At 37.8% G+C, this 13,073-nt stretch overlaps 1 protein-coding gene across 2 annotated transcripts in view; it reads right to left on the reverse strand.

Moving 5' to 3' along the window:
• The window catches only part of PDLIM3 (PDZ and LIM domain 3), a 28,283-nt gene extending 15,501 nt beyond the window's left edge, over positions 1 to 12,782 (reverse strand). The window contains exons 1-3 of one of the 2 annotated variants that reach the window (XM_037831131.1): positions 12,440 to 12,782; positions 3,737 to 3,888; positions 2,418 to 2,502 (exon numbers count right to left, since the gene is read on the reverse strand). In XM_037831131.1, coding sequence (XP_037687059.1) covers positions 2,418 to 2,502; positions 3,737 to 3,888; positions 12,440 to 12,532 — 330 coding nt within the window. In that variant the 5' untranslated portion in view covers positions 12,533 to 12,782. The remainder of the gene's footprint in view (positions 1 to 2,417; positions 2,503 to 3,736; positions 3,889 to 12,439) is intronic. The other variant, XM_037831130.1, reaches the window with a different exon arrangement.
• Between the last annotated feature and the right edge of the window lie 291 nt (positions 12,783 to 13,073).

A 13,073-nucleotide genomic window follows, 5' to 3' on the forward strand; every position in this document is an offset into this window, starting at 1 on the left:
ATAAATAAGGATAAATTAATATACATAGTACCTCTCCTAGAGCTACTACCGAGAGAATTGCCCTTAAGCTCCAATTCTGGAGAGATTTTAGCAAAGCACAGGCTCTTATCATTAGGTTTAAGCTCACCTAATAAATCTTTCTGAATCACCTTTAACCTTGGGTGGGAGATGCAGTCATGAATAGGGATCACTGAGGTGTTGGTACTTTGGTCAAATCTGTCTAATTGGCCACATATCTTAGCGTCTCACATTGATAAAATCAGGTTTATGAATTTGGAGAAAATTTGAATGGAAAAATGATTTGCCAAAGACTGCAGTACAATCTTCGATGTGGACTGTGTGTGGGAAAGGAAATACAGAATTCCACCCAGTTTGTCTTAATGATGATAAGAGGCTGGGTGGTCAATAAAGGCATGCAGATAAGTCTTTTTTTTTTTTTTTTCTTTTAAAGCACTCCACAGTCTTTTTCCCCTCATCTGTTGCCTCTAAGTGATCGGCTGACAAGGGCGAGAGGAAGCAGATAGGCTTGTGCCTTTACTACAAAGTGACAGCCCTGCCTTGAGAACTTTAGTTTCCTTCTTTTTCCACCTATTTCTTCTATCAGAGAAAATGCTGATCAGAGGTGTTGTTATTCATTACCCACCTAGTATGCCAGGGTGAGTGGCAACACCAGCATTCAGAGTCCTTCTCGCTACATTTATTACCAGCCCCCTTACGTTTCATCTTTTGCTTGTTGATATCCTGAAGAATGAAACTCTTACCTACCTATATCCCACTGAAATTTCATGATCACTTTTACAACTCAACAGCTGCGGGTAGAAAACCATTCTGAAAGCTGGTGCCCAGGATTGGTCCTGGGCAGCGTTAAAAAATGCACAGTTTATCTTCAGGCCCTCCCATTCCTTCCATTTATTTCATTATTCAGTTATTTGTTGAGTGCTGCTCTGTGCCATGCCCTGGGGGATTCAGAGCGACAGAACAAACGTGGTTTCTGCTTTCATGAATAGTCTGTGTCCTGCTCACTCCCTGTTTTCTCCTTTTATTGCTCTCAGGGGTTTTTTAGCTTCAGACTCTTCCTTTCCTGTAGTTAGAAATCTAGGACAAGGATCTAATAAACCCATTCCTTCTAAAGATTCAATTACTCAGAATGTCTCTTCTCCTGGAGAGATTGCATTTTAGCTGAAAATAAGGCTTTAATCCAAAGAAATTTGTAATGGCACTTGTAATAGTAATGAGAAAGTCCTTCCTGGTTTCCAGCTCACTGCTGAGAAACACCAGGAAACTTTGTGATCACAAACTAGTGGGAGCCTCCCAGCACTAAGAATAATGAGAGCTACTTACGTATCTCTCTGAGCAATGCAATGTGCTAAGAAAAAGGAGGTTTATGTTGAAAAGGGATATTCATTTGTAACTCTTTATCTCCACACTTGGGGAGCTTCTGATTGGAAAGGAGCTCTAAAATCTTTTGTTAATTAGATTTTTTGTATATCACAATGAAGATTTGGTTTAATTTCAGTTTACTGGAACTTTTGAAAGCAGACTTCAGATAAGGATCAGATTATTAGATTAATTTAGTTTATTAGGTAGAGTTGCCTCAAGGGAAAATACTTCATCTTTTGTAATTCATCTGCAAGGGCAGAAAATCATGTTAACATCATGCGAAACTCTTTTCATAGAGTAGATTTTAATTGTAGAATTCCAGAATTGAGAATTAAGGAAGGATATAAAATAAGATCTGGATGAAGACTTTGAGGGCTTGAAGTTCACAACAACTATTTGATTATGGACACCTGTTTCAAATGGTAGCCCCTATTTTTTGGTTTGTTTGTTTTTTGACAACTTAAACTTCCTAGATTACCTCACATTCATTTGTCAGAAATCCATCATAAAAAAATGAAAACTAAGTTGGTTATATGTAGATATAGCTAAATTCTTTCTGATGAGAACATATTTGTCTTTTTTAATGCAATTTTATTGAGATACAGATATACACTAAATAATCCATCCAAAGTATACAATCAGTGGCTCACAGTATCATCATATAGTTGTGCATTCATCACCACGATCAATTTTAGAACACTTTCATTACTCCAAGAATTAAAAAAAATAGAAAATATAAAAATAAAAAAACCCAAACATCCCATGTCCTTTATCCCCCCACCCCTATTATTTATATATATTTTTGTTTTTATCATGTTTGTCTTTTACCAAGATGTTTGCCTAGGCAAGCTTCTTTTTTTTCTTGACATGAGAAAACATGGATAATATAAATTAATCTCACAGAGGAAAGACAGACAACTGTTTCCTCATCAGGGGTGTGCCCCAATTTTTATATCTGCCACTTCTTCCTTTTGGAAAGCATCCACATCATTTAAACGGGCATATAATATGAATATCATTTACTCTAAAGTCCATACCTGAGGTTCTGATTCTAAGTTGACTTTGAAAGGGTGAGCCTTTCCATCTTCAGATACCTGTGGAGACCACAGGCGAGTTTCTGCCCTGTAAATAAAATAAAGTTTGTAAATTCCAGATTCTAATGGCACTTCTAGTTTTATTACAATTTAATTTGCCCTTATGTGGTTGAAAATACAAGCAATCCTCTTGATAATTTAAGCAAAAGCACTATTCCTTGTTCTCCCATCCAATTAGCCTTATGTTTTTGTGTCCTTTGGGGGAAACTGAAATGGATCAAAATTGCCTGGAGGATTGTGTGCAGTTTCTGGAGAAACTAGGTGTTCAATGCATGTGGGAAACACTACAGGAGGGAGAAATTCTGGAAGAATGACCACAAGGTAAACTCCCTACTTCTTCCCTGTCCTACCCAGGCTACCACAGGAGAAAGTGGATGATTTGCCAGATGGATTTGCCACTGGCATCAAGGAAATGTGCTTTGTCCAACTGTTCTCGGGCTTCTGTTTGGGACTGTGTGGCTCCTAAGGACCTGCGTGCTTGGCAGGAACACAGGTTATGAACAGAGTCAATTTCACCCCATGAAATGGCAGATTGGCTGATTCATTGTGTCTTCTGTCCCACAGCAGGGAAAATTAGGATCAATCTGAATATAATAGCAATAGGATAAATGCACATAATAACCACTATAACAAATTATTATTTTCATGATTCAATTCCAGATTAATGTTCTGTTGGCAAGAGAACAGGTTCTCTTTCCTAATATTCTTTTTGGTCAGAGATGGCTCAGTATCTAACACACTCATGTGTGCATGCACTCTCACATCCTGTAAGATTCTTCTGGGCTGACTTCTGTACAAAACAGTCAATGACATACAAGATATTAGCAACCAATTGCTAGCACTGTCACATTTTGGCAAGTCAAGAGGTTCTTTTATGAAAATTTCTGAAGTCCATTCCTTTCTCTACCACATTTAGAAAAGCAGTACAACTAGCCATTGCGTGCAGGGCCTTTGTGGTCAATACCTTTAATGGTTCTATTTTCATAGTCATCAGGGTTAGTAAAGAAAAAAAAACAAAACAAAAAACCGTCAGCTTCTTTCATCATTCTGTTTCCCAGAGAACTGCTTTCAGAAATAGTTTTTCAACAATTACTAGATTGACTCCAGTAAAGAGCAGATCAGTGGCTGATATATAAAAAAGTCAGTCAAAATTCTAAGTCCTGTGACACTCCTTTGCACTGGGAGGATGAAACCATTTATAGTTCTGGTTCAGGCTCTCCTGCAAAACAGATCAAATTTAAACACCGTTAATTAAGGAGCACCTGTCGATTCTGAGACACAGCTGATGTGCTGCTGCCTTAATCCTGTCCTGTGCATCAGCATGAGTCATGGACTCTGTACCGTAGCCATCAATAGCCAGGATAACATCTCCGGGACACAGGTTGGCAGCTTCTGCCTTGCTTCCTGGAGAAACCTGGAAGAAATCATGGCGTCACTTAAAAACTCACATTTTGCAGTATCCAGAGTTTTGTGCCTGACTTTGTAGTTCAACTTGGTGACATCTGCAATGTTTCACTGGGCATGAGATCTTAAATATAACTTAAAAGATCTTTTAATTGATCAGTTGTTTTTAACTCTATTTTCCCATCTCATTAAATGTTTTCTTACCACATTTCATCTATCATGGCATCTTACTCTCTTTTTTAAAAACATCTTCCACATCTCCCTGTATGAATCATATTTTCTTTGTTTTAAATGAAGTAATTTATGTTTTAGTTTTCTTTAAAAATGGCCCAGGACCTTCTATTCAGCACTAGAACTTTTGTACAGTTATAATTTATCATCTTTAAAACTCACATGGGGGTGTACCTTAGATGTAGAAAGCTGGAAAGAGCATTGCTCTTGCATTAACAAGAAGAAACCAGATAATATAAAAAGATTATAGCTTTTCTTGAACTCTTTAGAGAGCTGAAGTCTCAGGGCAACTAACCAGTCTGATATTTAAGGAAAAACAGACACCTCCAAGGAAAGACATGTGAGCACAAGCTCACTTGTATCAGAGCTTGAGAGGAAAAGATAGACATCATACTAGCTGTTAAGAAGAGTTTAGATAAAATTATTAGTGAATTTCTAAGGCTAACTATGAGTTAGCATGAGAATATAGAACCCCTGGGAACCACAGACACAAGGGAAGTTTGCATTCACCCATACTCCCTTCTCCATGAACAAAGAACAGATGGAAAAAATAGAAAACAACTCTCAAGATGGTAGATTTTAGTCAACTCTTATCAGTAATTACATTAAATGTAAATTACATTAAACGTAAATGGTTTAAACACACTAGTTAGAAACAGATTGTTGAACTAGGTAAAAAAGTGAGACCCAATAATATGCTGTCTGCAAGAGACAATTTTTGGGAGTGGGGGGTAGGAAGGGAACAGTTAAGGATATGGAAAAAATATGGTTGCTAAACGTTTTAAAATAGCAAATTTGAAGTTATTACTATGTTGAGTATTTAGATTCTTTTGATCACTAAACTCACTCCCAATTTTTCTAAGTCCCAACTACTTTCCACTACCTAAAAGGCCTCATATCATTTGGCCCTCTCTACTTTTTAACATAATTTTACACCATTACCACTCCCCCTCATCCACTGTGCTCTAGCCACTCTGATTTCTGTTGAGTCCTTCAAATAGGCCCCTTCTCAGGGACTCTACACATGCGGTTCTTTCTGCCTGAAATGCTTCCCTTCGCTCTTCACCTAGTTGCTCCTTTTCTTCTTAAGGTATAGGTATAATTCTTACATTCTCAGAGAGACTTTCCCGACCATCCAAAGTAGTTTCTCCAGCCCCACCTCCATCATTCTCCAGCATTACACCATGTTCATTTCCTTCATGGCACTTACCACAATTTTTTTGTCTTTATTTACTTGTGTATTGTCTTTCTTCCCAACTAGACATGAGGGTCTTAAGGGCAGGTTCAATATTATGTCTATTTCTAATGCTTCGTACTGTGTACCCCAGAGTTTGGAATTATTCATTGATTAAAAAATAAGTGAAAAGGTCATTTAAAACAGAGCTTATAAAATAAAAAGAGCTACTCCCTACACACCGAAAGATTATGGCTGCTAAAGTCAACCTATCATTGCTATATTTGGAAGTTCCCACTATTTAAAGTAGAATAATACACAGTACATGACTTAAAACCAAACTGCTCCAGGAATAAAGTAGACTATTCCTAATGTTTTACTTGAGGATCAGTCATTAATTCACTTTTTTTCCTATTTGTTTATTCTAGCTGTCTATTTCATTTAACTGTGTGGGAGCCCCAAAATTCATCTAAATAAATAAAATTGCTAAAATCTTAAATTCTTGTGTCCTAGATCTTCAGTTGCATCACTAAAATGCTATTGTACTCACTTTATTTACTTTGTCTCATTGTGTTGATCATGATCATTTTCCAGTGGGAACAGTTGAGAGAAGCTGGGTGAAGACAACTGGAGACTATTATTTCTAAGCCTTTGATAGGCATTTCATGACCATTTTCCATTTAGAAATCCTCCCAGACCCAGCACTGTTAGAAGAACAAAAGTTTCCAACCCAAATGTGACTTGTAGGGATAAAAATAATCTTAAACTTTTAATTTTCTCTAGACACAGTTTATCAAAACCAGTGCTTTATTTCAACTTCTAAGATCAGAATGCTTTTCTTTGGGTGGAAACACGAGAAAGCATGACTCAATGTGTTTGCTTTGAAGACATCACCTAGATTTTCTAATATACTTAAATAGATTTAAGTTATATAACACTCAATCCTGAGATTTAGAAAAGCCTAACATTATATTTTAGCCCTGGTTAGGATGAGTGGGAGATAGGATTGTGTGTGTGCATATCTATACAGATTTTAAATAGAGGTATCTGGTGTCCTGTACTTAGATATTGAACATTACTAAATTTCTTTAACAATATTAATATTAAAATTACTAATACCATGCTATATTTATGCAAAATATTACATTTGCAAAGCTCTTACTCATACCTTTGATGGTTACAACAACTCTATAAGACAGGCTGGATAGGAAGACGGCCCCTATTTTTCATAGGAAGCAGGGTGCCTAAATAACCTGTGACTTCTTGCTAAGTTAGGAGCAGCTGTATAATTATGTCACCAGGTGTTTCAGATGTTAAGTAGGAAAGGTGGGCGATGGTGATGGCCAGAACCCACCTCTGATTTTGCATTTAAGCTAGCAATTGCTCTCCTGGAACCTCCAAGATGGGAGTCAATGAGAAGAAAAGTTAATGTAGAGGAGGGATGAGAGGAAAGGAGAATACATGAGCCTTTACCTCTTTCAGGTTCTCAAGTTGAGCTAGGCTAGTGATCATAAAATGGCCACCACATTGGCCTGGTAATTTAAAGTTAAATTATCTGTTGAATCATAAGACTATGTTATTTCTAGGCTAATGAGTTACTTTACATATTGCACAGTTTTTTGTTACTCTGTTTTGCTAAATAAGGAGAGGAGAGAGCTAAAATGAGGCATAGATTTTTTTCTATGGATTATTATTAGGTTCATTAGGGTATCAAATGTGAAAACTTCTAGAGAGACAATTAGAAATAGTGCTATAGTAAATCACTTTGCCCCATTATTTCAAAACTGCCTGATCATAGGAATCACCTGTGGCCCTTATGATAGTAAACATGTTCAGATTCCACTCCAGATATATGGAATCAGAATCTTTAGGAGAGGAACCAGAGAATTTGTATTTCTGAGGAATGCCTCTGATGATTCCAATTACTCACATCAACCTGTTATTTGGACACATTTGGAAAAAAATTTTAAACACAGATAAAATATTTATAATGTCCTAAATTAATGTGGGAGACATAGGGAACCAAGATATGGCTCTGATATGTTTTTTATGTTAAGAATAAAAACATTTGAAAGCATTATAGAACAAGACATACAAAATGGTAATTTAAGATCAGAAAACCGATACGCAGAAACTATAAGAAACCCAAGTAGGTCACACAGTGAAACTCTGAAATTCTCATCTGGGTCTAACTTTATAGTTTAGGCTCTTCCACTATCCCACAATGCCTTTCCCACAGGTACTCTCTACTCCTGATGTCTCCTCTCTCTTGTGGAATCTTGGTCAGGTTGTGTCGTGGTAATTTGTGTACATGTCTACTGATTTGTGAGATTCTCAGGGGGTAGAATGTCTAAGTCATTCTAGAACATCCCACAGTACCTTCCACACACAATAATACATTGTGTGCTTAATAGATACCCGTGGAATGTATAAATGCTATGAATGTATGAACCAGTGCTTACAGGGAGACACTGTCCTTGTCAGAACAAAATTAAATTTATTTTTTATTCACATAGACATTTCTACTACATTTGTTTTAACCTGGAAAGGACTGCATTCAATGGTAAACATTTCTTCCAAAAATTTCAAAGGGTAATGTAATTTATATTAAAGTAATACACTTTTTTATGTTAAAGTATGCAAAAATTAAGAATACACTAGCAGTTCCTATGTTGGTACCCAAGTCCATATAGCATTCTCAGTTACAATGATCTTGATCCTCAGTGTCAGGAAAAGAAGATTATTCTCTGAATAGGAAAGAGGGAAGGGTGAAAGGGGGAAAAGGATTGAGTGCCAAAGGATAAACTGGCATAAGATGTGTCCTTTGATAAAAACAATCATTTTATATCATGGGAGACCAAAAAAGCTGTACTATATTATAAATCGATCCATTTGTGAAAACAAACAATCTGTAACTTGGCTGTGTGAGTAGATCCACCTTCTGGGTGGTCTAAGAACCTAAGAGACTCCTCAGCCCCTTCTTGTGAGAAAAAGAAAGTTCACTTACAGATGTGAACATCCAACTTTACTCTCTTGAAATGTTTAGGCCAGTTATCTATGGTATTTAAAATAACGACCCCTTTCTCCCAAATTGAACATCAAAAACATAAATTTTATATGCACAAAATATAGCGCACCTATTCCCTAGAAACTGCTTTCCCACAAATTGTGTGTATAACCACTGATTGCTAATTTTTTTTTTTTTTTTGAGAATGTCTGGTGCTTGCTTTACCTTATTTTACTTCTTAGGTTTCTATGATAAAAAGATTTGCCCAGATAATTAATTGGATTGTAAACAATTATGTCCTGTTTATGTGACTTGTACTTTCAATTGATGGAGAGTTACATCTGTCTCCCTCCTACCCAACTCTGGTTGGAACAGATGACCACTGTCTAGGAGCAATGCAGTCGTCTGCATTTGTAGAATGCGAAGCAGGGAGGGAAGAGTATAACTTGTAGGAGGACAAAAATTTATTGACTTGAGTCTCATGCATGCGACTTTATTGTGGCTTTAAGTCTAGACATTAGTATTTTGATTCTTGGTATACCTAAGAACTTATCTAAAACATACAAATCTAACAATAAAACAATGTCCATTTATTCTTTACTGTGGAATATTTCTGAGAACACAATCCGCATCTATTTATGATAATAAAGTTATGTGAAAAGTGAAGAATTTAGTCAATCATTCATACTGAGTCTATATTTACAACATATTTGATGTGCTAGGCACTGAGTGGTCTCCAAATTAGAAAGTTTTTGCCCTCAGGGAGCATGCAGTCTGGTGGGATACAGAGGAACTCAAATGCCTGTGGTGCAAGGCGTGACATATGTACCCGGGAGGGGTTATAGGCCAAAAACTATGGAAATCAAATGGAAGAAATTGTCGTTACTGGGGGAGGGCTTGGGAGGTGGTATTTGAGGGGGCTTCCACAGGCAGAGAGGACAGTGGGGTGGGATGGAGAAGAGATTTCTGGGGGAAATACATAGCAAAGATGGGTTAGGGAACCCAGAGGAGTCTAGCGTAGTGGTGCTACAGGTGAGAGGAGGGAAAGGAGAGAGAGAGGGAAAGAACATGGAGGAAATGAGGCTGGAAATGTGACTTGGGATAGATGGTGGAAAGAGCCACGGATTTCATGCTGAAGACCACAGATTTTATTCTCTATAAACTGGTGATATCACTGAAGGATTTTTAAGAATGGGGGAGATATGAGCAACCTTATATTTTCCAAATAGGGCTAATAAGAATATGCTGGATGAATTGGAGGCAAAAGTCTAGGTTTTGAAGTCCTGAATAGGGACAGTGGTGGGAAAAAATGGTGAGGAAGAGAGAGTCAATAGATACTGGAGACACAGAATCAATAGGATGAGGTAATGAATTGGATGGCACAAAACACCTCTTTGGAAATATCTAGACAATAAGCAGGATTTTCCACACATGTGGACTTAGGAATGCAGGCTTTACAAATTCACAGAGTCAGAAACTAGAATATAGGTTACCAGGGGCCAGGGCAGGGGGGAGGGAAGGGAGAGTTAATGCTTAAATTGTAGAGCGTTTCTATTTGGGTGATGGAAAAGTTTGGGTAATGGATGGTGGTGATAGTAGCACAACATTGTGAATGTAATTAACAATGTTAATGTGGTTAGAAGGGAAAATTTTAGGTTGTATATATGTTACTTAATTAAAAATTTTTTAAACAACCATAGGACTCAACAACACAAACTGTGAACCCTAATGTAAACCACGTGCTAGTTAACAGTACAATTATAATACTCTTTCACAAGTTGTAACAAAGGTACCATACTAATGCAAAGTGTTAATAATGGGGGCAATATATGGGAACTCTATTTTCGGCATGATTCTTCTGTAAACCTACAATTTCTCTAATTAAGGAAAAAAAAAAAAAAGACGGAAAAAAGGAAAAAAGAATGCAGGCTTTGGAGGCACATAGACCTGGCATCAAATCCTGTCTCACCACTTACGGGCAGGTTAATAAACCACTTGAAGCTTCACTATCCTCATCTGCAAAAGGGGAAAATAATGGTATGATTCTCATGGGATTATTACGCTGTTTAAGTGAATTAGTGCATATAAAGGGCTTAGAATAGTTCATGGCAAGCAAAAGAGTATAATGACACACATACAACATTCTTCACTACCTTTTAAAAATTATAAAGTAATAGAATAATTCTCCCATCTAATCACAACACTGATAGTTATTTTTGTGTGACACCCTTTGGTGTTTTTCCTAACGATTTTAAGGATTCTTATAATTTCGATGGAGATATTCTCAATTAGGTGAATATACATTCATTTCTTCAACAAGAATCTACTATGTACATTGCTTTGGGTACACTTGGGATACAAAACAGTTTAATTTTACCTGCTCCTGCTCTCCTTAGTTAAAAAATTAATCAAATATAAAGGCATAGTCAAATGAAGTCGTCATAATATGGTCTTGTAGTGTTATTGAACCAAATCTCAAAATAAGTGATAGAAATTAGTTATGATCATAATTTTGAAAAAGAATTGGCTTTCCAAATGACAATGGTCATTATATCAAATACATCTACCAAAAGCTTCTCCAGTCCAACTCCAGAAATGTAAGCATAATGCTGTAAAATAAACATTGTTTATAAGGTCAACAACTCAAAATTTCAAACATGATTAATTATATTGACATGTTACATAATAGCAAGGTATGTCTTCATAAATCCCTTAAAGAATTTTTGTGACAAAATAATTTATTTCTTTAGGATTTAATGTAAATCTGATTTAGACTTTGTTGGGATTCAAAGCTTATTTCATTTAATATAAACAAATTAAAACTAAACTCTAGAAGCTTTAAAATATTTCTTAGTAGAGACAGTGGAAACTTTTCTTTCATAAATCCATAAAAGGCATTGCTTGGCCCAGATCACTGCAGCATTTTCTGTTTAATTTACTTAGGAACATGTTTTGGGGTATGTGAAGTGTTCATGTCTCACATAAAAACACATGTCAGATATGTTTATCTGTTCTTGAAAAATGTAAAACAAAGCTTGAAATGTTCATCGAATGTGTGTATATGGCATTTGCTTTGAGATATTTTAAAAAGGACTTTGGTTCCCAAATCTCATAGATACGAACAAATCTATCCAAATTTAAAAGTTTATTATCTTGTTTAAAATCTTTGTGAGTGACTCATATTATAAAGTCTATATTTATAAAATATTATATAAGCAATAAATAAAGAAAACTAAGGTGAAATATTCTGAAAGTCTATGATTTTAAGTTAGGTTTAAAATGTTTTATATGTGATAAGTGAAATACTAATATTCTATTAAGACAAATACTTATGTTAAAAAAAAGTCAACTAGACCAAATAACGCCTTAGAACTAAGCCTAGAAACTTACTGATAAGTCCCTCAGGTTTCATTTTTACTTTTTTTCCCAATAAAATAGAGTGCACTAAGAAAAAGATGGCATTCATATTAAAGTATTATTTCCAGTTATTAGGCTGAGTGGTTACTTTCTATCAGGTAAACTAAACTATCTACGTTTTCTTTGTAGTTTGAGTTATAGTTGATGATTCCTAAGCCAAGTTCTCAGCGTTGGAAAATATTTATTCAAAATGCCTGGAAACCCTGGGATACAATTAGTAATATTTTCCCTGCCAAAGCCGATATGAGCGGTTCCAATTCAGGTTGTGTGTGAACAGCGCTCCGCTGAAATTTACATCCAGACAAGAAAAAAGCTTAGAGGCATTTCTAGCTGCAAAAAGAAACAGCTGGTGTCAGTCCTTGTGTCTCTCTTTCCTGGGCCCCTATCTCTTTTGTTACTGAAGGAAACAGAGAAGTTACCACAGCCTTAGGAGCTCAGCCTTCCCTGAGCCCAGGGAAATCACACAAGAGTTTACCGCTTCTTGGCAAGTTGCTGGGATCCGAGAGCATGCATAGACCTTTTGAGCTAACGTTGTTAATTCTCCAAGCTGCTCTGTATCCTCCAAACCCCAGCCTGCCAAGCTGCTGCCACCGGTGGAACTGTGAGCCCGAAGCTCGGTCCCACCCACCCACCGAGCTCACCTACAACCCTCCTCTCCAAGGACCTACCGCGCCCTCCGCAAAACGCCAGAATCCGCGACTCGCAGCAAAAGCAAGAACGAAAAACACCTACCCTGGTGACGATCAAAGGCTGGTTAAAGTCTATTCCCCCCGAGAGTCTGAACCCCCAGGGCGCAGGGCCCGGCAGGATCACGTTCTGGGGCATGGTGCCTTCTAGCGCGACCTTCCCTCGGCGGGGCGCCTTGGCTCCCAGGGAGTGGGGCGCAGTGAGGGGCGGCCTTGCCCTCGGCGAGTGTCCCCGAGCGGGACAGCCCACTCTGCTCCCGGGACAGTGTCCTCGCCCGGACCGCAGCCCCCGCGCTTTATCCCCGCTGCGGGGTGACGTCACCGAGCTAGCCTCCTCCCCGCCCCCTCCCACCAAGGAGAGCTCCAACTTTGGAAGTAAGAGACCGGCCAGACCCGCGGGAGTTTCGGACGCGCGCCGGCTGGGTGCAGCCTCCCAGACCCTCCAGCGGGCGGGCGGGACTGGAGGAGGCTTCGGGTTACAGCTTCCTTCACTCCCTTAAAGTAACACCTGTCCTTCTGTTTAACTTCTGCTTGAAGTTCCGCAGCGCACTTCAAGCGAAGTAATAAGCAGTTGAACCTCTATAGACGCTTTCAATTAAAACCAAACACGATCATCATCAATAAAATCAGCTCGTTTTGAGCGCGCTGTTACTTACTAGCTGTGTGACCTTGGTTAAATT

Source organism: Choloepus didactylus, chromosome 3 (assembly GCF_015220235.1).
Source record: "Choloepus didactylus isolate mChoDid1 chromosome 3, mChoDid1.pri, whole genome shotgun sequence".
In the NCBI taxonomy this organism is placed as follows: domain Eukaryota; kingdom Metazoa; phylum Chordata; class Mammalia; order Pilosa; family Megalonychidae; genus Choloepus; species Choloepus didactylus.